The 24,748-nt window shown below is 45.5% G+C and overlaps 1 protein-coding gene across 9 annotated transcripts in view; it reads right to left on the reverse strand.

The window, feature by feature from the left end:
- The window catches only part of SGSM3 (small G protein signaling modulator 3), a 36,778-nt gene that overhangs the window by 7,156 nt on the left and 4,874 nt on the right, over positions 1 to 24,748 (reverse strand). For 7 of the 9 annotated variants that reach the window (XR_004442487.1, XM_033233853.1, XM_033233860.1 and 4 more), the window contains 3 exons: positions 2,080 to 2,197; positions 1,206 to 1,291; positions 683 to 749 (listed from right to left, as the gene is read on the reverse strand). Coding sequence is in view for 5 of the 9 variants with exons in the window: in XM_033233853.1 (XP_033089744.1) it covers positions 683 to 749; positions 1,206 to 1,291; positions 2,080 to 2,086 (160 nt within the window). In the remaining 4 variants the exon portion in view is untranslated. The remainder of the gene's footprint in view (positions 1 to 682; positions 750 to 1,205; positions 1,292 to 2,079; positions 2,198 to 24,748) is intronic. The other 2 variants (XM_033233861.1, XM_033233859.1) reach the window with 1 other exon arrangement.

The raw sequence follows: 24,748 nt of genomic DNA on the forward strand, positions 1-24,748 counted from the left end.
TCTTGGCAGATGGCCTTCCCAATAGCCCACTCCGGACCAAAAGGCCCATTTATAGTAGAAAACAACAGAAAAGGATTGAGGCTCAGTTATAGAAAAGTGGTTATCCAAATACTGTAAGTTCATTATGATACAGCCACTGAAAATACGCTTTTTTCTTTTCTGAGACAGAGTTTCGCTCTTGTTGCCCAGGCTGGAGCGCAATGGCATGATCCCTGCTCACTGCAACCTCCACCTCCTGGGTTCAAGCGATTCTCCTGCGTCAGCCTCCTGAGTAGCTGGGATTACACCTGGCAAATTTTGTATTTTTAGTAGAGACGGGGTTTCACCATGTTGGCCAGGCTGGTCTTGAACTCCTGGCCTCAAGTGATCCACCCACCTCAGCCTCCCAAAGTGCTGGGATTACAGGCGTGAGCCACCTCACCCAGCCTGAATTTTTCAACTTCTCTACAGTGAACACTATTGCTTTTACTATCAGGTGAGGATCAGTAAAATTTATCTCAAAAAAAACCCAGAGGTTTCCCATACTTACAACAGTATCACCCTCAGATACACTCTGTTCTTATATCTGGAACCGTGACGCATCAGAGCTCAGCCATCACATGCTGAGTAATTCTAGTCAAGGGAGCGGAGTCCTCCCCAAAGAACATCAGCAAGATGACCCACAAAAGGGGCTCAATGTTACCTTCCTTGTACACACGGAAACCAAACTCATCGTAGTAGAAATCTGGTTGCTCTGCTGACTCTTCCTTCTAGAATCAGGATGAGGTTGAAGTCAGTTGTCTGTCCCCTAGCTGGAGGCCTCAGGTCTGAAAGATGCCACCCACAGGGTTGCCTGCTAAAATCCCACCCAGCCTTCAAGCTCAGATCAAAGGCTACTCTTCCAAAAGCCTTATCTGGTTACCAATCTCCTCTAAACCTTCTAGCACTTTCTCAACTTTCTAGTTTCCTTGTTCTTCTCAGAGGTCAAGGATAATAAAAATCAAGGCAAGAAACATTTTTTATGCATTTGTGTCCCTATAATACCGACAGCATACTGCCACAGTGATTGACTCACACAGGCACATGGAGCTAAGATACCATCTCTGTTGGGGACCCCATAACCCTGTGTGAGTTGGCCACCTCTTCCTGGGCAGCCTGCAGAGCTGGGTCCCCTTCATACTGCAGCGTGGGAGCACAGCAGGCTGGTGCCTGGCTAACTGCTGTACCTGTGTATACGTGGCCAGGATCTCCTGGGGCCATATGCTCGGAGTCAGGGCTGAGAAAGGGCCACAGGCAGAAGGTGTATGGCTTCCTAAAACCAAAGAGGACCAGGAGAACAATCAAGAAAATACAGAGGCAGGCCAGGTGCGGTGGCTTACGCCTGTAATCTCAGCACTTTGGGAGGCCAAGGTGGGCAGATCACCTTAGGTCAGGAGTTTGAGACCAGCCTGGCCAACATGGTGAAACCCATCTCTACTAAAAATACAAAATCAGCTGGGCATGGTGGCACATGCCTGTAATCTCAGCTACTTGGGAGGCTGAGGCAGGAGAATTGCTTGAACCCAGGAGGCGGAGGTTGCAGTGAGCAGGAATCATGCCATTGCACTCCAGCCTGGGCAACAAGAGCGAAACTGTCAAAAAAAAAAAAAAAGGAAAAAAGAAAATGCAGAGGCAAAATTCAAGTCAGGAAATATGCTCTCCCTCTAAGAACACCAGCATTAAAGGGACTAGCCCATCTCAAGCGTTACGGGGAGGGAAGGAGCAGAATGAAAGAAACCTCCTAGAGATCAGCAAACTTCTGGAGAAGAGGGGGAAGAAACAGCAGCACATTACACAACATGACCACACTTCATCTTCCGGCCTCTTTCTCCACCTGAGGAGTGCAGATCTGCAGGCTGCAGGGCCAGAGGAGGAGAGCTGGAGAGCAGAGCTGAGAAGGAAGTTTTAATAACTTTCTCAGCCAGCCAGAAGCCTTCCCTACCATCTCCACCTCTCTTATCTGGATGGTGTTTTATGGAAAACAAACAAGCCAGCTTCTATCCCTCTGGCTTCTCTGTGAGAGCTTCACACCCCATTTCCAAGTCCGGCCCCTGCTTCTACCTGACATTGTGCTGGGGGGCTGGCAAGTCTTCTGCAGCGCCAGGCTTAGAAGTCTCCTATCCTGCTATCTTAGAGCTGGAAGGCTCCTCAGGCTTCATCTGGTCCAGAATCATCTGCCCTGTTAGAAGAGTAAAGAGGAAAGTCATTCTATTTTTATTTCTTTCTTTATTTCAGACAGAGTCTCGCTCGGTCACCCAGGCTGGAGTGCAGTAGTGTGATCTTGGCTCACTGCAACCTCTGCCTCCTGGGTTCAAGAGATTCTTCTGCTTCAGCCTCCCGAGTAGCTGAGACTACAGGGGGGCGCCACCATACCTGGCTGATTTTTGTATTTTTAGTAGAGATGGGGTGTCACTACATTGGCCAGTCTAGTCTTGAACTCTTGACCTTGTGATCCCCCTACCTCGGCCTCCCAAAGTGTTGGGTTATAGGCATGAGCCACCACACCCGGCCTGGGTGATTTTAAATGACCCGGCCCGGTCATTTTAAAACACCCTCTCTCCTACAAAGAGGAGCCCTTTCCACCCACACTCTGATTTTGCTAGCCTGGAGGCAGTGGGAACTGAAGTCTTAGCCATTTGTTTAACAAGGGAAGGAAAAAAAAAAAAAAAATCACACTTTGCCCATTTTTATTTTTGTTTATTATTTTTTGAGACAGGATCTCGCTCTGTGGCCCAGACTTGAGTGCAGTGGATCTTGGCTCACTGCAGCCTCCACCTCCTGGACTCAAGCGATCCTCCCACGTAGCTGAGACTACAGGCATGCACCACCATGCCTGGCTAATTGTTGTACTTTTTTTGTAGAGATAGGTTTTCGCCATGTTGCCCAAGCTGCTCTCGAACTCCTGAGCTCAAGCAATCAATCTGCCTGCCCTGGCCTCCCAAAGTGCTGGGATTACAGGCTGCATCAGGCCTTTGCCCATTCGTCCATTTAAAATTTTTTTTTTTTTTTTGTGGAGACAGGGTCTCATTCTGTCACTCAGGCTGGAGTGCAGTAGCGAAATCATAGCTCACTGCATTCCTGAACTCCTGGGCTCACGTGATCCTCCTGCCTCAGCCCCCCAAGTAGCTGGGATTACAGGTGTGAGCCACCATTCCCAGCAGCTATTTGTCTTTTTTTTTTTTTTTTTTTTTTTTGAGACAGGGTCTCACCCAGGTGGCAGTGCAGGGGCACAATCACAGTTCACTGCACCCTTGACCTCCTAAGCTCATGGGATCCTCCTACCTCAGCCTCCCAAGTATCTGGGACTGTAGGCACATGCCCACACGCCACCATGCCCGGCTAATTTTTGTATTTCTTGTGGAGATAGAGTTTCACCATGTTTCCCAGGCTGGTCTCAAACTCCTAAGCTCAACAGATCCACCTGCTTCAGCCTACCAAAGTGCTGGGTTTACAAGCATGAGCCACCGCACCCAGTCAAGCCTTTTACTTCTGACCACAGAATGAAAGGCTCTCACTATGAAAGGAAGTGGAAGTAACAATGAGGAGATGTGGTTGAAAGATTTCAAGAGAAGTTACATTCCAGTTTTTGATATCATATTTACCTAAACCTGGCACTGAAAAAAAATTTACTTTTGCCATTTTTCAGACAACGAGAGTTCAGAAATGACAGTTGTTATCCGGGTCCATAGCAGAACCTGTTCTCCATGCTATCTGCCATGGAATTCTGGTGTTGGGAATTCTAGATAAATCGGGAAGAATTAGGTAAGTGAGAAGCAAAAAAGAGGAAAATCAAACCATCACTTCAAAGGAGCTATGAGAAAATCCCAGTTCTCTTTAAAGACATACAAGTATGGGGACAAAAGTAGCTCCTGTGGGCAGCTCAGCTGTGGTCCCAGCCTCTGCTCCTGCCCCAGACACACACTGGCCAAGTTTAGGATAAAGGCCAAAGCAGAACATTCCTGACCATTATAGAGGCTTTGGTACCCAAGTGGGAGAGACGCTCCCTCCTGATTCCAGACATGCTGCTGAGAGCCAGATGGCAGAACCTACTTCCCCAACAGGCCAGCCATCCTGGTTGGTTGGTTCTGTGTGAAGATAATAGAATTTTAATGTCTTCCTTCAGTGTAAAATATATGTGATACAGGGTTTACCTCAGAACCATGAGCTGGATGGAGGATTACATATTTTTACATTAAAGAGACTGAGCTAGAAGTTTTAAAAAGCATGTCATCATTCAATCCTTACAACACATTTACTCCTTATACAAGGGAAAATAAGCCTAGAAGAGACTGATAGTTTCCAAATGAACTCCCAAAAGCTCTCCCCTGCCACACCATGCAACCCCACCTTGTGAAATGATGGACACATGGCCAGCAGCTAGATGGCCCTGGGAATGGAACCCAGTGCTCTATTACACCTCCCGCTGGCTTGGAGCCTGAGATGGCATATGGCTGTGGCAGAACCACCATGTGTCCGCCTTGGGAGGCAGTGGGCTCAGCACTCATCCTCTGCACCATGACTAAAAATAAAGACATCTCAGCCGGACGTGGTGGCTCATGCCTGTAATCCCAGCACTTTGGGAGGCCGAGGTGGGTGGATCACCTGAGGTCGGGAGATTGAGAACATCCTGGCCAACATGGTGAAACCCTGTCTCTACTAAAAATACAAAAACTAGCTGGGCGTGGTGGTGTGTGCCTGTAATCCCCGCTACTTGGGAGGCCGAGGCAGGAGAATTGCTTGAACCTGGGAGGCAGAGGTTGCAGTGAGTCGAGATGGCACCACCGCATTCCAGCCTGGTGACAGAGACTCTATCTCAAAAGAGAATCACATGATAAACACAGAAATAGATTGTGATAACTACAGTGCTGTGAGGAAAAATAAAGCAAGGTCAAGATGTGGAGAGTCTCAGAAGAGAGGGGATTTATATCAAGTGGTCAGGAGCAGCTCTTTAAGAAGGAACTGAGGGCTCATGGCTACCTGAGGGAAAGGAGATCCAGGGGCAAGCACGAAGTTGGGAGCACAATGGGCACATTAAAACAGCTGCAAGGCAGCCATCAGGCAGGAGGGGCTGGAGAATGAGGAGTAAACAGTGGGAGGAAACAGCCTGAACGGTGGGAGGAGATGCAGCAGGGGGCTACCAGGCCTCACAGTGTGGTGGAGATTCTGGGCTTCATTCTCAGTGAGCTGGGAAAGTAGGGGAGGGCTCTGAGCTCTCTCTGGCTGCCTTGCAGAGGAGGTGATGGACATAGAGGAGGCTGTTGGATTAGTCAGGGTGAAAGGTATGTTGACTTTCCTATGGTGGGAACACTGAGAAATGGTCATATTATGGACATATTTTATCTTATTTATTTTGTTAGAGACAAGGTCCCTCTATGTTGCCCGGCTGGTCTTGAATTCCTGAGCTTAAGTGATCCTCCTGCCTCAGCCTCCCAAAGTGCTGTGATTACAGGCGTGAGCCACCACACCCGGCCAGATTCTGGATAGAAAGAGTCTGCAGGGTTTAGCTCTCTAATGCCACACACACATATAAATGTATGTAATGTATATATAAACATGCCACTTCTCCCACTGGCTACAGAACCCAGCCGGATGTGAACTGTTAAGCTGGGTGGGCAGGTTTTTCCTGCCTCTGGTTGCTATGGAAACCTTCCTGAAAGCAGCCATCTGGGAGTTGGCAGGAGCAGCCCAGAGAGTCAGCCACGTCAGGGTGGCTGCCCTTCTGTTGTCACAGGAGTACTGAGAGGCAGAAACTTGAAAAACAGGATTGATTCAGGTACCTTTGAGGAGCTCTGGAAGGAATTTTTCAAAATTAAATGTACATACTCCCTAGTTTGCTAATCCTACAATTTCCTATAAGGCAAATTTTGTTTAGAAAGCATAGAAGGCCAGATCTCACTATAAACCCTGTTTTCCCACATCTGTGGGGAGGGGCAGAAAAGGTTCTGTCCATTTCCTGTGGTCTCTTCACATAGATCAGAGGGATATGGCCCCCCATTCTCTCTGCTCCTACTACCCTGTCCGGTGTCCTATTTTCTTCACAACACAGCATGGTCGTTACCACTACACAGATGCTTTTCTACAGACATTTACCACAGAACATGAAAGCTGTAAGCAACATAAGCAAAAATACTTCTAAGAGGCCTCTGAGACGCTGAAGACTATATTTCCTCTGTGAGGAAGGAAGAGGACACTGGAAGCTGTCGATAAAAACTCACCTAGATAGAGAAGCACAAAGCCGGGAAAGTCCAAGAAAGGCTAGAGTAAAAAAAGATTAATGTGGCTACTATAGATGCTAAGAAAGGATAAAATCAGACAATAAATGCTCAAAGAAACATGAACATTTTTTGGAAAAGGGAAAAATATATGAATACCTTTTTCAAGGTAAGGGTACAAATTAATTGGTTTTCTTCCTGGTTTTTCTCCTTGACTTCTATTCTTCAGCACACCTCTAAAATGTATGTGGGCTCCAATTTGGCCGCTACATGGGCAGACAGCTTATAGAGAGACAAGAGTGGATGCTGGGAGGCAAGTGTGGCGTGCAGGGGAAAGATTATGGAGAATGAGGCCAAAGTGACAGTGGAGACAAAGAGAAGTAATAGATTCAAGACACAATCAGAGGCAGAATCAACAGGCCTTGCCACACGGTTGGATGTGGGGAGAACGGGAGTGACCACAGGCAAGGCCTAGGTTTCCGGTCTGAACTCCTGGGCTTCTGATGATGCCATTTCCTAATATGAGAGAAATGGGAACAAAACAGGTTTGGGGAGGGGGGAAGTTAAGAGTTATGGGGCAGGGGCTGGGCATAGTGGCTCATGCCTGTAATCCCAGCAGTGTGGGAGGCCGAGGTAGGCAGATCACCTGAGGTCAGGAGTTCGAGACCAACCTGGCCAACATGGTGAAACCCTGTCTCCACTAAAAATACAAAAATTAGCTGGGCATGGTCACAGGCACCTGTAATCCCAGCTACTTGGGAGGCTGAGGCAGGAGAATCGCTTCAGCCCGGGAGGTGGGGGTTGTAGTGAGCTGAGATTGTGCCACTGCACTCCAGCCTGGGTGACAAGAGTGAGACCCTGTCTTAAAAAAAAAGAGTTATGGGGTAATTTAAATGCTCATTTAGAAATTCAAGCGCAGCTGTTAAGTAGGTGATTGCATCTATAAATCTATGTTTACAGGGAGATGTCCGAAGTAGAAATGTAAATTTGGGAGTTTTTCATTCATCTATCCAACCAACAAAAAAATTTTTTGCAACTACTGTGTACCAAACACTGTTCCATGTGTTAGAGAGAGAGCAGTAAAACAAGATGGACAAAGTTCCTGCTTTCATGAACCTGCAATTTCTTCATCTACAAAATGGAAATAATACCTTACTACTTATGAGGTTAAGTGAGAAAATGTAATACTTGTAATAATACTCAGCACATGGCATGTGCTTAATAAATGCCAGTTTTTATTAGTTACAGAAAACAGACAATAAATATGTAAATAATTTCAGAAAAATAATACATGCCATGAAGAAAACAGAACAAGAGGTTACAAAGTGACAGGTAGGAGGGGAGGGGCTATTTTTAATTGGTGGTTGGGGAAGGCCTCTCTGAGGAAATGACCCTTCAGTTCACACCAGAATAAGAAGGAACCAGCTCTGTGAAGATCTAGAAGAGTAGTGATGAGGGGGAAAGTAGCAGGTAACATTGGAAAAGGAGGCAGGAACTAGCTTACAGATGACCCTTCTAGCCATGATAAAAACTGGATTTTCTTTTTTTTTTTTTGAAACAGGAGTCTTGCTCTGTCACCAGGCTGGAGTGCAGTGGCACAATCTCACTCACTGCAACCTCTGCCTCCTGGGTTCAAGCGATTCTCCTGCTTCAGCCTCCCGAGTAGCTGGGATTACAGGTGCCCGCCACCACGCCCGGCTAATTTTTTTATTTTTAGTAGAGATGGGGTTACACCATGTTGGCCAGCCTGGTCTCGAACTCCTGACCTAGTGATCCACCCGCCTTGGCCTCCCAAAGGGCTGGGATTACAGGCGTGAGCCACTGCGCCTGGCCAGTCTCCAAGATCTTGGACCTAAGCGACTGTGCAGGTCTCATCAACTAAGACGCGGGAAGCCTGGTGAAAGCAAATTTTGGGGTTAGAAATCAAGAGTTCTGCTTTGGCTATGTTAAGTTGGGATGCCGATCAGACTCCTCAGTGGAGAGGTCAAGTTTGCACCTTATGAGCACGGAGTTTAGATGTCAGAACTAGAAATGTAAATGTGGGAAGCGTCAGCACAGAGCAGAACTAGATGTCATTGCCAAGGAGGGAATGCAGAGTAGGGGGCCTAGGATCAAATCCTAAAACACTCCAACATTTAGAAGTTAGGCAGAAAAGGAGGCAGGAAACAACATTTGGGAACTGGCCAATGAAACAGAAGGAAAACGAGTAGTGTGTGGTGGTGTGGAAACCAACAGAAGTGAGTATTGCTAGAAAGAGTGCTTTGGTTTTAATGTGTCCCCTCCAAAATTCAGGTGTTGCCAACGTGATAGTATTAAGAGCTGGAACCTTTAAAGAGGTAATGAGGCCACGAAGGCTCCTCCCTCATGAATGGGATTAAGTCCCCTTCTAAAGGGGCTTGACGAAAGGAGTTGGCCCTCTTGCCCTTCTACCACATTAGGATACAGCAAGAAGGCCCTCAACAAATGCCTTGGACTTACGAGCCTCCCAAACTGTGAGAAATAAATTTCTGTTCTTTAAAAATGAGCCAGCATATTCTGTTACAGCAGCACAAAACAAACTAAGACAAGGAGTGGGTGATCATCTGTGTCAATCAATTTAAGGATAGAGAACTGGTCCTTGGCTTAGCAAGCTGAAGGTTGTTTGTGATCCTGAAAAGAGCTTTTAATTTTAATGGTCAAGGTGAAGGTCCAACTGGAGTGGGTTGAAGAAGGAATACAAGAAAAGTAGAATCATTAGCATGAAGACAGTATATGACTTTGACCATTTAAAAATGTATAGGCCTGGCACAGTGGCTCACACCTATACTCCCAGCTCTTTGGGTGGCCCAAGGCAGGCGGATCACCTGAGGTCAGGAGTTCCAGACCAGCCTGGCCAACACGGTGAAACCCTGTCTCTACTAAAAATACAAAAGTTAGCCGGGCGTGGTGGCAGGCGCCTCTTAGTCCTAGCTATTTGGAAGGCCGAGGTGGGAGAACTGCTTGAACCCAGGGCGCGGAGTGCAGTGAGCTGAGATCGCGCCACTGCACTCCAGCCTAGCAACAGAGTGAGACTCCATCTCAAAAAAAAAAAAAAAAAAAAAGTAAAATAGTCAAAAGGTGAAAACAACCCAAATGTCCAACAACTGATGAATGGATAAACAAAATGTAGCATATGCAGACAATGAACTATATTATTCATCCATTAAAGGAATGAAATACTGGAATGTGCTATAACATGAATGAACCTTGAAAATACTATGCTAGGCCGGGCGCGGTGGCTCAAGCCTGTAATCCCAGCACTTTGGGAGGCCGAGACGGGCGGATCACGAGGTCAGGAGATCGAGACCATCCTGGCTAACACGGTGAAACCTCGTCTCTACTAAAAAATACAAAAACTAGCAGGGCGAGGTGGTGGGCGCCTGTAGTCCCAGCTACTCCGGAGGCTGAGGCAGGAGAATGGCGTAAATCCGGGAGGCGGAGCTTGCAGTGAGCTGAGATCCGGCCACTGCACTCCAGCCCGGGCGACAGAGGGAGACTGCGCCTCAAAAAAAAAAAAAAAAAAAGAAAATACTATGCTCAGTGAAAGAAGGCAGTCACAAGGCTGCCTATACTGTATGATTCCATTTCTATGAAATGCCCAACAAAGGCAAATCCATAGACTGAAAGCAGATGAATGGTTGTCAGGGGCTGAGGGAAGGGCGGATGGGACATGACTGCTAATGGGTAACGGAGTTTTCTTTTGGGCTAATGTCGATGTTCTGGAATTAGATACTGATGATGGTTGCATAACATAGTGAATGTACTAAAAACTGGTAAATTATACACTTTAAAAGGGTCACTTTTATGGTGTATGAATTATATCTCAATTTTAAAAATAATTATAGTTTAAGTATACTAGAACATTAGAGTAAGAAGGTATCTTCCTTGAGCTTTTTCTGAGGACCACCAGTGAAGCTGAGTACTGACAACAGTGAATTAGCTTCTCCCCATCTTGCCTTTCTTTTCCTCTGCAGAGCTGCTACTACTCCCCACCTTAAATATCCACCTCTGCAGAGATTTAATGCTTATACAAAACCAAGGAAAGAAAAAAAGTGTAAACAATTAGAAATGGCTTTTCCAGAACTGTGAAAAGGATCCCCTTCTCTCTCATTTGTAACTAACAGTTTCTTAACACAGCTCTGCATGAATTTGACATCTTAGCAACCTGTGAAATCAGGAACTTCCTAAGCTGCTTTAAAAAAAAAAAAAAAAAGCCTGTAATTTTCCGAGTTACTGTAACAAGCCCCCTTCCCCTGCCATAGTCTAAATAATTACTGGAATAATCACTGGGAAAAAAACTGACAACACTTTGAAACTCAGGTTTCCAAGCCACTGGTTTGGGTTGATGGTTTTTTTTTTTTTTTGAGACAGAGTCTCGATCTGTCGCCCGGGCTGGAGTGCAGTGGCCGGATCTCAGCTCACTGCAAGCTCCGCCTCCTGGGTTCACGCCATTCTCCTGCCTCAGCCTCCCGAGTAGCTGGGACTACAGGCGCCCGCCACCTCGCCTGCTAATTTTTTGTATTTTTAGTAGAGACAGGGTTTCACCATGTTAGCCAGGATGGTCTCGATCTCCTGACCTCGTGATCCGCCCGTCTCGGCCTCCCAAAGTGCTGGGATTACAGGCTTGAGCCACCACGCCGGCCCCTGGGTTGATGGTTTTTAACGCTAAATAAAATCCCCAGGTGTCTCTCTTCACCTGGGTTGCAGTTGCTCCCTATTATCAGGAAGTATTAATAAAATACTTCTCCAGGCCGGGCGCGGTGGCTCAAGCCTGTAATCCCAGCACTTTGGGAGGCCGAGACGGGCGGATCACGAGGTCAGAAGATCGAGACCATCCTGGCTAATACGGTGAAACCCCGTCTCTACTAAAAAATACAAAAAACTAGCCGGGCGACGAGGCGGGCACCTGTAGTCCCAGCTACTCGGGAGGCTGAGACAGGAGAATGGCGTGAACCCGGGAGGCGGAGCTCTCAGTGAGCTGAGAGCCGGCCACTGCACTCCAGCCTGGGCGGCAGAGCAAGACTCCGTCTCAAAAAAAAAAAAAAACCAAAAGCCACTAAAAGCAGTTTAAAGGAAAAGAGATACTTACAAGCAAGGACACCAGAAAAGTGCAGCAATTTGCAAAACAGGCTCTAGGGTGGAAAAATGCTATTTACGAATCTGCTTTTACAGATATGCCTCCACGTCTCCTGAGTTTTCACCACAGCCCAGGCATTTGGTTCCCAGGCCCAGCAAGAGCTGGGTTTGGGTGAGACACTCACTGGCTGTCAGAGCCCAAGGCTCAGAAGCACTTCTGCGCACTCTGCACAAATGCTCACAGGACCATTCTTTTCTACTGAGAATACAGTAAGATGCAAACACAAATGATAAACTTAAGTCCTTGCAGGATAAATTTCAGGGCAAAGGAAATCTCCGGATTATAAACACAGTCAACAGGCTAATCATGGCAAAGGAAGCTCTGGACTCTTGAGTCTTGTAATTACACTAACACAACTTTTTGTGTTGTGTTTTGAGACAGGGTTTCACTCTGTTGCCCAGGCTGGAGTGCAGTGGCATGATCAGAGCTCACTGCAGCCTTGAACTCCCAGGCTCAAGCAAGCCTTCCATCTCAGCCTCCTGAGTAGCTGGGACTACAGGTGTGCACCACCACACCAGGCTAATTTTTTTTATTTTTTGTAGAGACCGGATCTCACTATGTTGCCTAGCTTGGTCTCAAACACCTGGGCTCAAGGGATCCTCCTGCCTCAGCCTCCCAAAGTGCTGGGATTACAGGCATGAGTCACACACCCAGTTGATCAGTGGTTCTCAAAATAGAGTGTATCAGAATCACCTGGAGGGCTTGCTTCCTCAAACCCAGACAGCTGAGGCCCAGCCCCTGAATTTCTGACTCAGCAGGTGTAAGTAGGACCTGAGACTCTGCCTCTCCCAGGTGATTCAGATGCTTTTGGTCCAGGGAACACACTTTGAGAACCACTGACCTGAATTCCTCTTTGACCATCATTCTTTCAAATTCTAGCTCAGATGTAGCCTCCTCTAACAAGGCTTTCTTTCCAACTTCCATATCCCCTACTTCCTTCCCCAAAAGAATTAATCACTGTACATGCTGCTGTTGATTTCATGTGATACTATAATTTATGGACATGTGTATCTGTCCCATGTCCAGTACCTAGGCCAGTGCTGACATGTGGCAGGGGCTGATTGATAAATGAGCACAGCAAACTCGTAGAAGGTCCTGATGTACAACACACTTTTCCTGTGCCTTGGGCTCTCTACTGCTCCCCCGCTCATAATGCCCTCCACTTTACCTGACTTATTCTTCAGCTCAAGCATTGCCTCCTCTAAGAAGCCTTCTTTGATACTCCCCCTGCCTTTATTTTATGTTAGGTGCCCCTATTCCTCTGGGCCCCCAACCAACCCGTCTATACATATCTTACTAACAGCTACCATTCATTGCATGCTAAGTGCCAGGGACTCGAATAAACAGAACTGAATTAAATCCTTTAGAGGTTCTTTGGCCCAGCAATTCCCGCTTCTGGTAATTTATCCTACGTGCCAGCAAAATGACCCATATACAACTTAACTCCCTAAAGCACTGGTTTTGAAAACAAAATATGAGATGGCAAAATATTAGGAAACCTCAATACCCACTGATACAGGACTGTTTAATTACCGTATATCTATATAATAAAATGGTGTGCAGCTGTCACTGATAGGGACTAAGTAAAAAAAGCAAGGAGAGTGAGAAGAATGTGAAACTACTTGTTAAAAAGGAGAGAAATTTTCATATAAAATAAAGAAGGCTACATGTGGGGGGAACTGGGTGGCAGGGAGACTTTTACTTCATACTCTTTCTGTACCTTTTGCATTTTTGAACAGTGTTATTACCTATGCAAACAAAGTTAAACATGAAAACAATTTTAAAGACCGAGAATCACAGAGCAAGAGATTAGGGTGCCCCCCATTTAAAAATGAAATGAGTATGAGGAACTTCTACAAAGTTTAGATTTTTTTCCCTAGGTGACTTGTTCTGTATCTATGAAATGGCCAATAATGAGTTCTATTTTCTCTTTATTTCACATATAGGCTTTATTAGTGTCCTCAGTGTGTGCTGGGGCTAAAGAAGCACAGCTGAAGTTCATTAAATCTAATGACTACACTGCAGTTCTTTGTTTTTGAAATGGAGTTTCGCTCTTGTTCCCCGGCTGGAGTGCAGTGGCGTGATCTCGGCTCACCACAACCTCCGCCTCCCAGGTTCAAGCAATTCTCCTGCGTCAGCCTCCCGAGTAGCTGGAATTACAGGCATGCAGCACCACACCCGGCTAATTTTGTATTTTTAGTAGAGACAGGGTTTTCCCATGTTGAGGCTGGTCTCGAATTCCTGACCTCAGGTGATCTGCCCACGTCAGCCTCCCAAAGTGCTGGGATTACAGGCGTGAGCCACCACGCCTGGGCCTTTTTGTTTTTGAGACGGAGTCTCGCGCTGTCACCCAGGCTGGAGTGCAGTGGCGCGATCTTGGCTTACTGCAAGCTCCGCCTCCTGGGTTCACGCCATTCTCCTGCCACAGCCTCCCGAGTAGCTGGGACTACAGGCACCCGCCACCACGCCCGGCTAATTTTTTGTATTTTTAGTAGAGACAGGGTTTCACCATGTTAGCCAAGATGGTCTCGATCTCCTGACCTTGTGATCCGCCCTCCTCGGCCTCCTAAAGTGCTGGGATTACAGGTGTTAGCCACCGCGCCCGGCCTACACTGCAGTTCTTACCACACCTGACCACTCAGTAGCATTTATCTGTAATCACTTCCTCCTCCTTAACACACAGTGTCTCCGGGTGTCTATGTGTCACGATCATTTGGTTTTCCTCCCGGCTTTCTGGCTCCTTCTTAGTCTCCTTTTCCAGTTCCTCCTCCTATGCCTGTTCTTCAGATGCCTTAACGTTCTGCCTTCGACTCTCCTCTAGCTCTCTGCACTCTCCTGGAGCTCCTGGTGACTCTCACAACTTCAATTAACATCTACAGGCAGATAATTGATTTCTAGCTCCAAGATGCATTTCTCTCTGAACCTCAGATCAGCACATCCAGCTGGTGGGCAGCTCCTCCATAGTCTTCCAATTTGCCGCTCTCCAAGTTAACTCATCACCTTTCCTCATGAACCTGGTCCTCCTTCAGTGGTTCTATTGCCATTACAACCTACCTACCCACTTTCTCCAGGCAGGACTTGGGGGTCATGTTTAATGGATTCTTCATTTTTCCATCTTCACCCCTCAACTATTTGGCCTTTCCTAATGTTTTTGAAGCCTCCCTTTCTCTTACAACCTGTTGCTACTTTCTAGTTGGGGCTGTAGTCATTTTTCACCATCATGATTATTATACATCTCTCAACTGGAATCTCTGCCTCCACTCTCGGCCCCTCCCTCCATCCACTCTCTACCCTGCAGCCACAGAAATTCTTTCAAAATGCAACTGACCATTTCCCTCCCGACTTTAAAACCTTCCCTTTGCTTTAAAGTCCAAATTGGTTAACTTGGTTTATAAGACCCTGCGTGACCTAGCAGCCCCGCTACTCCCTGCAGCCTCATCTGTGAACACCTGCCTCGCACTTGCCTCCAATGCACATTTTGTGCTTTGGCAGTGTCATCCTGGAACCCACCTGTGTTCTCTCAGAATGCTGCTAAATACAGCAATTACTCAGCAGTATGTAAAGACAGCCTTGAAGCCTGGACCCCACCAAACTCCATGATGAAGCAGCTAGTGGCACAAAACTTCTAGAACTAACTCCCCCTCCGGTTACCCTAGTAATTTTTGTTGATCATTTATATCACCCTTTATGACAAGGACATCTGAGGTGAACATCCATAGTATCATACACATTTCTCAGCTGCTGCCCCCAAAACTGGCATCAGCAGAAGAGCAAAGTAACTCTAAGGATCACACTCTACCTTGAACTCCACTCCTGCTACAAGGTTTGCAGCTGGGTCTGCTTACCCCTCCCTGAGTCAATATTTTCTTTGTGACAGAGATAGAGTGTTCCTGTAGACGAGACTTAGGTGTGACTGTGTGAGGGAGAACACAGACTGGAGACATGTATCAGGGACACAGGAACCTCAGCCTAGAATTCAGCACACCAGGTATGCGTGTGCCCTTCCTGCACAGGAGTTAAACTCAGCTGCCCTATGCGGACTTGCTCACACTCAAAACCGTGCCCAGCTCCTCTAGTTCTTCACATCAAGTAATCAATCATCCACAGTCATCTGGTCACTTACCTGAGTCCCTCCCTGAGTCCCTCCCTGGATGATTCCTCTAATATTTACGGCCTGGCAGTTTCTGGAAAGGATAAGGAAAGCAAAAGCAAGGTAACTGCACGGACCTTCTGTCATTCCCACTACCAGGGGTGGGGGATAACCACCCCCTCAGAAGTAGAAGGGAAATAAATACTAGTTAAGGTAACTCAGCTTTCAGATAGCTCTGAAAAATAGCAGACAAGAGTTTTTGAGGAAAATAAAGCTCCTTAAGGGCTGATTGGCAAAGAAGGCCACTGAGAAATTTATATTGAAAGTTTTATATTAACATAGGCGCTTAGGGCACTTAAGAGGAGATTATAAATATAGTTAACAAAGTTGCTATTTTTCATATAATTAAACGACAGATGTCAACAAACTATCTCATCTTTACGTCATTTATTTGTCATTACCATCTATATAATTACCAGAAATGTTTCATTTGCAGATATGAACATAGCTATATAACATTACCCTAAAGAATGGTAACTATTATACTAGAGTATATACAGTATTATAGAGTATATATGCTATTATACTCTGTGGCACTGAGTAGATGGAGGTATTAGAAGGAAACCTATGAAAGAAGGAAAAATAATATGTATTAAGCATTCATCACACGCTAAGCACACTCACAGGCATTATCCCCATTTTACACCTGAGAAAACCAGGGATCAGAGAGCTTAAGCATCCTGCCCATATCAAACAGAAGGACTGACCCCTCAGCAGTCTCGCTATACCACACTGACTAGCACAACTCTAGCTATCAACTTTGTGGACAATTTCCAGAAAAGATCATGAAACTATCTGTGCATGTGCAGGAACAAAGTATCTTGACTTGGGATGACAGACCTAGTGGGAGTCAGCCAGATTTAAGACACAAAGCAACTATATTAAATAATTTTTTGTGTGTGAAAATTCAAAATTAAACATAAATTAGGAGAGAATTCTTATAAGAGCAAACAAACTTCTCTAACAGATCTGCACCTATATTTAGAGACCATTAACTTCTTTAGTACTGGGGTGCAGGGCAAAGGGACTTACACAAAGTCATGAATTATAGAGTTAGAAGGATCCTGTGGGTTCATCTCTCATATTTTTTTAAAAAAAAGAAACTAGGGGCCAGGCACACTAGCTCACATATGTAATCCCAACAATCTGGGAGGTTGAGACAAAAGGATTGCTTGAGGCCAGGAGTTCAAGACCAGCCTGGGCAACATAGCGAGACCTCATCGCTAGTAGTCTTTTTATTAAAAAAAAAAAAGAAAGAGAAAGAGAAAGAGAGAAAGAAAGAAAGAAAGAGAGAGAGAGAAAGAGAAAGAAAGAAAAGAAAAGATAGAGAGAAAGAAAAAGAAAGAAAAAAAGAAAAGAGAAAAGAAAAGAAAAGAGAGAGAGAAACAAACTTGGACTAAAGAGGTCAAACGACTGATTTAAAGCAGCATAGCCAGACCAGAAGTCTCTGATTTATACTATTCTAATCTGAAACTGAATCAAAAACTTGGAAACAGCATAGAGACAGGCCCATTGGATTACATTCGGATCAGCATCATTACCAACAGAAATCCAGAAGATATGTCACATGAAGTCCTCCTACTGCTGTGAACCTTAGGGTTAAGCAGACCATATCTTTATATTTATTTCATACTTAATAATGCTGATTTCAACAATCAGGTCCATACACTTCATTCCTACATTGTAAAAGACACAACCATCTGAACTAACCATGAATTAACGACAACTTTTTGCCTCATCTAGCCCCATTTAAGTTCCTCTTGGCTGGGAGAGGCTCATACCTATGATCCCAGCACTCTGGGAGGCCAAGGCAGGTGGATTGCTTGAGTGCAGGAGTTCAAGACCAGCCTGGGCAACATGGCAAAACCCCGAGATCATCCTGGCTAACACGGTGAAACCCCGTCTCTACTAAAAAATACAAAAAACTAGCCGGGCGAGGTGGCGGGCGCCTGTAGTCCCAGCTACTCGGGAGGCTGAGGCAGGAGAATGGCGTGAACCCGGGAGGCGGAGCTTGTAGTGAGCTGAGATCCAGCCACTGCACTCCAGCCTGGGTGACAGAGCAAGACTCTGTCTCAAAAAAATCAATCAATAAATAAATAAATAAATAAATTTCAGTCTCCTCTCAACCCTTACTTTTTCGGACTGATGAATCCTAAACTTATCCTGACCTCACATGGCAGGCACCACTCTCATTCTTTAATATCATGAGTACTTACTCTGTGTCAGACCCTAGGCTAGATCCATGTCTAGATGCTAGACAGGACAGTGAACAGAACAAAATCCTGACTTTGTGGAGCTTTTATTCTGATCTGGTAGAAAGACAAATAAAGCTATAATATAAAATAAGAATTATTATTATTTTTTTTTTTGAGACGGAGTCTCGCTCTGTCACCCAGGCTGGAGTGCAGTGGCCGGATCTCAGCTCACTGCAAGCTCCGCCTCCCGGGTTTACGCCATTCTCCTGCCTCAGCCTCCCGAGTAGCTGGGACTACAGGTGCCCACCAACTCGCCTGGCTAACTTTTTTGTATTTTTTAGTAGAGACGGGGTTTCACCATATTAGCCAGGATGGTCTTGATCTCCTGACCTCGTGATCCGCCCGTCTCAGCCTCCCAATGTGCTGGGATTATAGGCTTGAGCCAGCGCGCCCGGCCTAAAATAAGAATTATTATTTGAGACAGGATCTGACTTAGTCTGCCAGGCTGGAGTGCAGTGGCGTGATCCTGGCTCACTGCAACCTCTGCCTCCTGGGCTCAAACCATCCTCCCACCCCAGCCTCCTAAGTAGCTGGGACTAAGGCACATACCACCATGCCCGGCTAGTTTTGTATATATTTTTGGTAAAGACAGGGTTTTGCCATGTTGCCCAAGCCAGTCTTGAACTCTTGGCCTCAAGGAATCCTCCCACCTTGGCCTCCCAAAGTGCTGGTATTACTGGTATGAGCCACCACGCATGGCCCCAAGAATTATGAACTTATAACAAATTGCACAATAGTTTACATATATGTTGTATAGTAACAAAGAGCTCTCATGCTTATTTATTATTTGTTCTTTTCCAGAAACTAAAGGACTCCAGTTATTTAGCTTCTAGATTTACCTTTTAAATCTGGAACAATAATATAATACTTCAGTTTGTATTTCCAATTCTTAAATGCACTATCTTGTATTGTTAACACGCCTTGTAGCTGGGCATGGTGGCTCCTTCCTGTTATCCCAGCACTTTGGAAGGCCAAGGCAGGAGGATCACTTGAGCCCAAGAGTTCAAGACCAGCCTGGGCAACATAGTGCAGCTTCATCACTACAAAAAATTAAAAAAATTAGCTGAGAGTGGTGGCGCACACCTGTGGTCCCAGATACTTGGGAGGCTCAGGTGGGAGGACCACCTGAGCCCTGGAGGTGGAGGTTGCAATGAGCCAAAATCATACCACTTCACTCCAACCTGGGCAACAGAGCGAGACCCTGTCTCAAAAAAAAAAAAAAGAAAAAAGAAGAAAAAAAAGCTTGTGCCTCTTTTCTGATGGCTTCTATAGACTAGTAAAATGTTTCTATAACCTTTCCTAATTACTTGGTTCTTCCCAATATGGATGACTATCATGCTAAAACATTGCTTATGTGAATCAATGGGGGAAAAGATAATTTACAAAAATAGAAGCTGCAGCAACTTGTATTTTTAATTTATTAATTTATTTTTGAGCAAGGTCTTGCTCTGTTGTCCAGGCTGGAGGGAAGTGGTGTGACCACAGCTTACTGCAGCCTTGACCTCTCAGGCTTAAACAATCCTCCCACCTCAGCCTCCTGAGGAGTTAGGACTACAGGCACACACCACACGCCCTGCTAATTTTTTGTCACTGTTGTAGAGAGGGTCTTATTATGTTGCCCAGGCTGGTCTCAAACTCCTGGGCTAAAGCGATCATCCTACCTTGGCCTCCCAAAGTGCTGGCATTACAGGTGTGAGCCCAGCCTGTTTTTACGATTATAAATTATAGGCTGGGCACAGTGGCTCACGCCTGTAATGATCACTTGAGGCCAGGAGTTCGAGAGCAGCCTGGCCAACATGGTGAAACCCTGTCTCTATTAAAAATACAAGAATTAGCCAGGTGTGGTGGCACGTGCCTGTAATCCCAACTACTCAGGAGGCTGAGGCAGGAAAATCGCTTGAATCTGGGAGGCAGAGGTTACAGCAAGCTGAGATAGTGCCACTACACTCCAGCCTGGGTGACAGAGCGAGACCCTGTCTCAGGGAAAAAAAAAAAAAAAAATTATAGACACTCATGGTTTAAAAAAAAAAAAAAAAGCTAGAAAATGTACAATTAAGAAATGAATAAAGAAATAAATGCCAGAATGTTTACTGATTATTCCTGAGTGGTGCAGATAATTGTAATTACTTAATCACACACACATACAAATACACAGCATAAAAAAAATGTTAATAGTCACACAAGAACATTTCCAGCACTGTATAAAGTTCTCTTGGACAGCACCTTACTACATTACACTGCCGCACAGGACTAGGGTCTGTGGTAGGTACATTTAGTTTTTATTCATGGGATCATAATTTCATTGACCAGACAGACACATAAAATAGCAAACAACCCAAGGCCAGTGAATGAGAGAGACCAGGCTGAGAACGATGACTCACACCTATAATCCCAGCACTTTGGGAGGCCGAGGCAGGTGGATCACTTGAGCCCAGGGGTTTGAGAACAGCCTGGGCAACATGAAGAAACCCATCTCTACAAAAAATACAAAAATTAGCTGGGCATGGTGGTGCCCGACTGTAGTCCCAGATTACTCGGGAAGCTCAGGTGGCAGGATTGCTTGAACCTGGGAGGTGGAGGTTGCAGTGAGTGGAGATGGTGCCACTGTACTCCAGCCTGGGTGACAAAGTGAGACCCTGCCTTAATAAGAACAGAGACCACAAATATTATCAAAGTTCAAGGAAATAAAGAGATAACTACAGGTTGATATGGAAAAGCCTTCATGAAGGAGGGAGACATTTACTTAATAACTCACTGAGAGATATGCATATTCTGCAGCAGTCACTGCATGGGCCTGAAGTGAGCAAGACTTAGGGGGACCACAGTTTAACAGAGATAAACAATCCAACAGTCAGTCACCCTCCACCCCAATCTTTCATGAACTAGCTGTGTTACACAGGGACCTCTGGTCCTTATGAAAGAGTGATCTCAGACTTCTAGTCTTAAAATGCTGTGATCCAAAAGGAAGAGGAAAAGAGAAAGGCACCAGCGAGTAAGGGAAGCAATGGAGAAAAGGTACAAAGTAGACAGCATGAGCTGGATATTCTCCTAGAACACAAAGCAGACCCAATGGTGACTTTGTGTTGAGGAAATACTCATTCAATCAACATATGTTTACTGAGTGCCTATTATGTACCAGGCACTGTTTTAAGTGCTGGGAACACAGAAGTGCTCAAAATAGAAATCCCTTCTTTTAAAGTCCCAGCATTCTAGAAGGGAAATAAGTGACTTAAAAAATTAATAAGAGGCCAGGCGCGGTGGCTCAAGCCTGTAATCCCAGCACTTTGGGAGGCCGAGGTGGGCGGATCACGAGGTCAGGAGATCGAGACCATCCTGGCTAACACGGTGAAACCCCATCTCTACTAAAAAATACAAAAAATTAGCCGGGCGTGGTGGTGGGCGCCTGTAGTCCCAGCTACTCGGGAGGCTGAGGCAGGAGAATGGCGTAAACCCGGGAGGCGGAGCTTGCTTGCAGTGAGCTGAGATTCGGCCACTGCACTCCAGCCCGGGCGACAGAGCGAGACTCCGTCTCAAAAAAAAAAAAAAAAAAAAAAAAATTAATAAGAGACCATATTGTATGTCAGATGAATAGTGCTATAGAGTAAAATGAGGCAGGAAGAGCAATAGGCACTTTCAGGAGCTGCAATTCTAAATTAGGTGGCCAGGGGAGGCTCAGTAAGAAAAATCTGAGCAAACACTTGAAGAAGATGAGGGGCTGACGGAAGCAGAGGTCTGAAGCAAAGAGCAGCACATAGGTGCTGAAGCAGGAATACAAGAGACTAGGTTGGAAAAGTGAGGAAAAGCAGGTAAATCTTCTAGAAAGAACTCTAGGTCTCGGAGTCTGCAGATTTAGGTTTCAATCAGAGAATCATTATCTCAGAATTGGAGAGAACTTTATAGTTCATTCAGTACAACCCATTAGATTATTATTATTGGTTTTCTTCTGTTTTTTGAGACAGAGTCTCACTCTGTCGCCCAGGCTGGAGCGTAGTGTGTGATCTTGGCTCACTGCAACCTCCGCCTCCCAGGTTCCTCTCCTGCCTCAGCTTCCTGAGTAGATGGGATTATAGGCATGCACCACCACACCCAGCTAATTTTTTCTATTTTTGGTAGAGACGGTGTTTTGCCATGTAGGCCAGGCTGGTCTCGAACTCCCACCCTCAAGTGATCTGCCCGCCTTAGTCCCCCAAAGTGCTAGGATGACAGGCATCAGTCACTGCGCCCAGCCATATTATAGTTATTAATACACACCGGATCTTGTTCTGTCACCCAGGCTGTAATGCAGTGGCACTATCACAGCTCACTACAACCTCAAACTGCGGGTCTCCCAAGTAGCTAGGACTACAGGCACACAACACCATGCCTGGCTAATTTTTCTTACTTTTTTGTAGAGATGCTGGTCTTGCTATGTTGCCCAGTGTAGTCTCAAACTCTTGGCCTCAAGCGATCATCCTGCCTCAGCCTCCCAAAGCAGTGGAATTACAGGCATGAGCCACCACATCCAGTCCCCATTAGATTACTAAACCCATATTACTCCTCCCAGGTGACCATCTTGTCTTGGCTTGAACAATTTAGTGGATGTATCTATCTCCACGTACGAAGACAGTCTGTCACCCGTGGAAAGCCCTACCTTAGGCTTTAACGTGGGCAGAAATATGTTTGCTAGTAATATCTCCTCTTTGGTCTTTTTAGGGGTACTTTGTATTCTACAAACTTCAGACATCTGAAGATACTCAGATCTTCTCCAAGATTTCTCTCCTCTTCACGTTAAACTTAGCTGATTTTAACTTTTTTTTTTTTTTTTTTGAGACAGGGTCTAGCTCTGTCACCCAGGCTGGAGTGCAGTGGCGCGATCACAGCTCACTGCAGCCTTGACCTCCCAAGCTCAAGTGATCTTCCCACCTCAGCCTCCCAAGTAGCTGGGACTACAGGCACATGCCACCATGCCCAGCTATTAATAATTTTTTAAGTTTTTTCGTAGAGACAGGTTCCCACTACATTGCCCAGGCTAGTCTCAAACTCTTTAGTGGATCCGCCTGCCTTGGCCTCCCAGAGTGTTGGGATTACAGGCGTGGGCCACTGCGCCAGGCCTAGTTTAACTCTTACATGACATGATCTCATGCCATGTAAAGTAAGTTAAGGGTGTCTCAGCTGCAAGCTACCAAAACTGACTTTGGGTAACTTAAGTTATGAAAGACAGGAATGTACTGGAAGGATATGCAGTAGGACACAGAACTGAGGAAAAGCTGAAGCCTCAGGTGGTTGAAAACAACAGCAGCTCTAGTGCCCAGATACTAGGAATTAGCCTGTGGTTGTGATGAAGGAGCTGCAACTGTTTACTGAACTTTTGTTACTGTGTCATTCAACCTAAGATTCAAATTAAAGGAGGAGCATCTATTTGCCTAACATCTGTTGGCCTGACCTGGGCCATGTGCCTACCACCTAGTTGGTCAGGGATGAACTGTTCTTCAAAGCAAAATTGAGCTGTTATCCCCAGAAGAACCTGGATTGGATGCTGGACAGGCCAAAAAAACTTATGTCTACTAAATTCTCTCAAAATGTGATGCTTCAAATTCCACATGATCTAGATACAGAGGAGCAACACCAGGGTACTGTCTCCACACATGCTGCATGACTGGGAAAGTGACCAAATGCGTGCCTGCTTCCTGCCAGACAGTGATGCTCACAAACATATTTGGTTGTTCCTATGACAATCAAAGAAAATGAGTGCAAAATGCTTTATCAACTTGAAGCTAACTGTAGTACTTAATACCGTAAATGCTTGTCACAGCCATTTTATATAGATTTTATTTAATCTTCAAAACTACTCTATTTCTTGATTATATGCTAAATTAAAAAAACCAAAAAACTATGAAGGTGGAGATTATGAGCGTAAACTCTCGAGTCAGACTAAGTTCAAATCCTGACTCCACTCCTCCAATCTTCAGCAAGTTACTGTTTCTGTGACTGTTGCCTCACCTGTAAATGGGCATAATACTAACAATACATAGGGTTGATGTGAGGATTGTGAGTTAATACAAGTAAAATTCTTAGAACTGTGACTGGTGTATATAGCAAACACCTAATACGTATTAGCTATCATTATGAGTAGCACTAATTATTCCATTTTTGCAGGTGACAGAAATGAGGCATCAGAGAGATAACTAGTAAGTTCTCAAAGTTTATAATGGTAAAGCCAGGCCGGGTGCAGTGGCATGCACCTGTAATCACAGCAACTCATGAGACTAAGGTAGGAGGATCTCTTAAGCCCAGGAGTTTGAGGTTTCAGTGAGCTATGATAATGCCACTGCACTCCAATCTGGGCAACAGAGCAAGACCCTGTCAATCAATCAAGCACGCAGGCTAGCAAGGAAGCAAGCAGGAGTGCCAGAAGTTGAATGTCATTGTCGGTGCTCCTGACTACCACACTATTTCCAAAAGACAAAAAAAAAAAAAAGTGGTAATTGGACTTTAACCCTATACTCAAGTCACGTAATTAAGGATATTTACAAACGAAATTCAAACACAAGAGAGGGAAAAGGGAAATGATCTGTTATCTTTTTTTTTCCCTAGTTTTTTGAGACAGGGTCTCCCTTTGTCACCCAGGCTGCAGTGCATGGTGTGATCATGGCTCACTACAACTTCAATCTCCTGAGCTCAAGTGATCCTCTTGCCTCAGCCTCCTGAGTAGGTGGGACTACAAGCACGCACCACCATATCTGGTTAATTTTTAGAAACTTTTTGGAGAGGCAGGGTCTCACTATGTTGCTCAGGCTGGTCTTGACTTCCTGGGCTCCAGTGATCCTTCCATCTTGGCCTCCCAAAGTACTGGGATTACAGGCATAAGTCACCATGCCCAGCCTGTTTCATGTCTTTAGAATGCTAGCTTGTAGGCTAACTAGATATCTAGAGAAGGCTGAGAAAAGTCACATCATTTTGTTGTAGTGAAAAAAAAAAT

Source organism: Trachypithecus francoisi, unplaced genomic scaffold (genome assembly GCF_009764315.1).
Source record: "Trachypithecus francoisi isolate TF-2019V2 unplaced genomic scaffold, Tfra_2.0 Lachesis_group14, whole genome shotgun sequence".
Lineage (NCBI taxonomy): Eukaryota > Metazoa > Chordata > Mammalia > Primates > Cercopithecidae > Trachypithecus > Trachypithecus francoisi.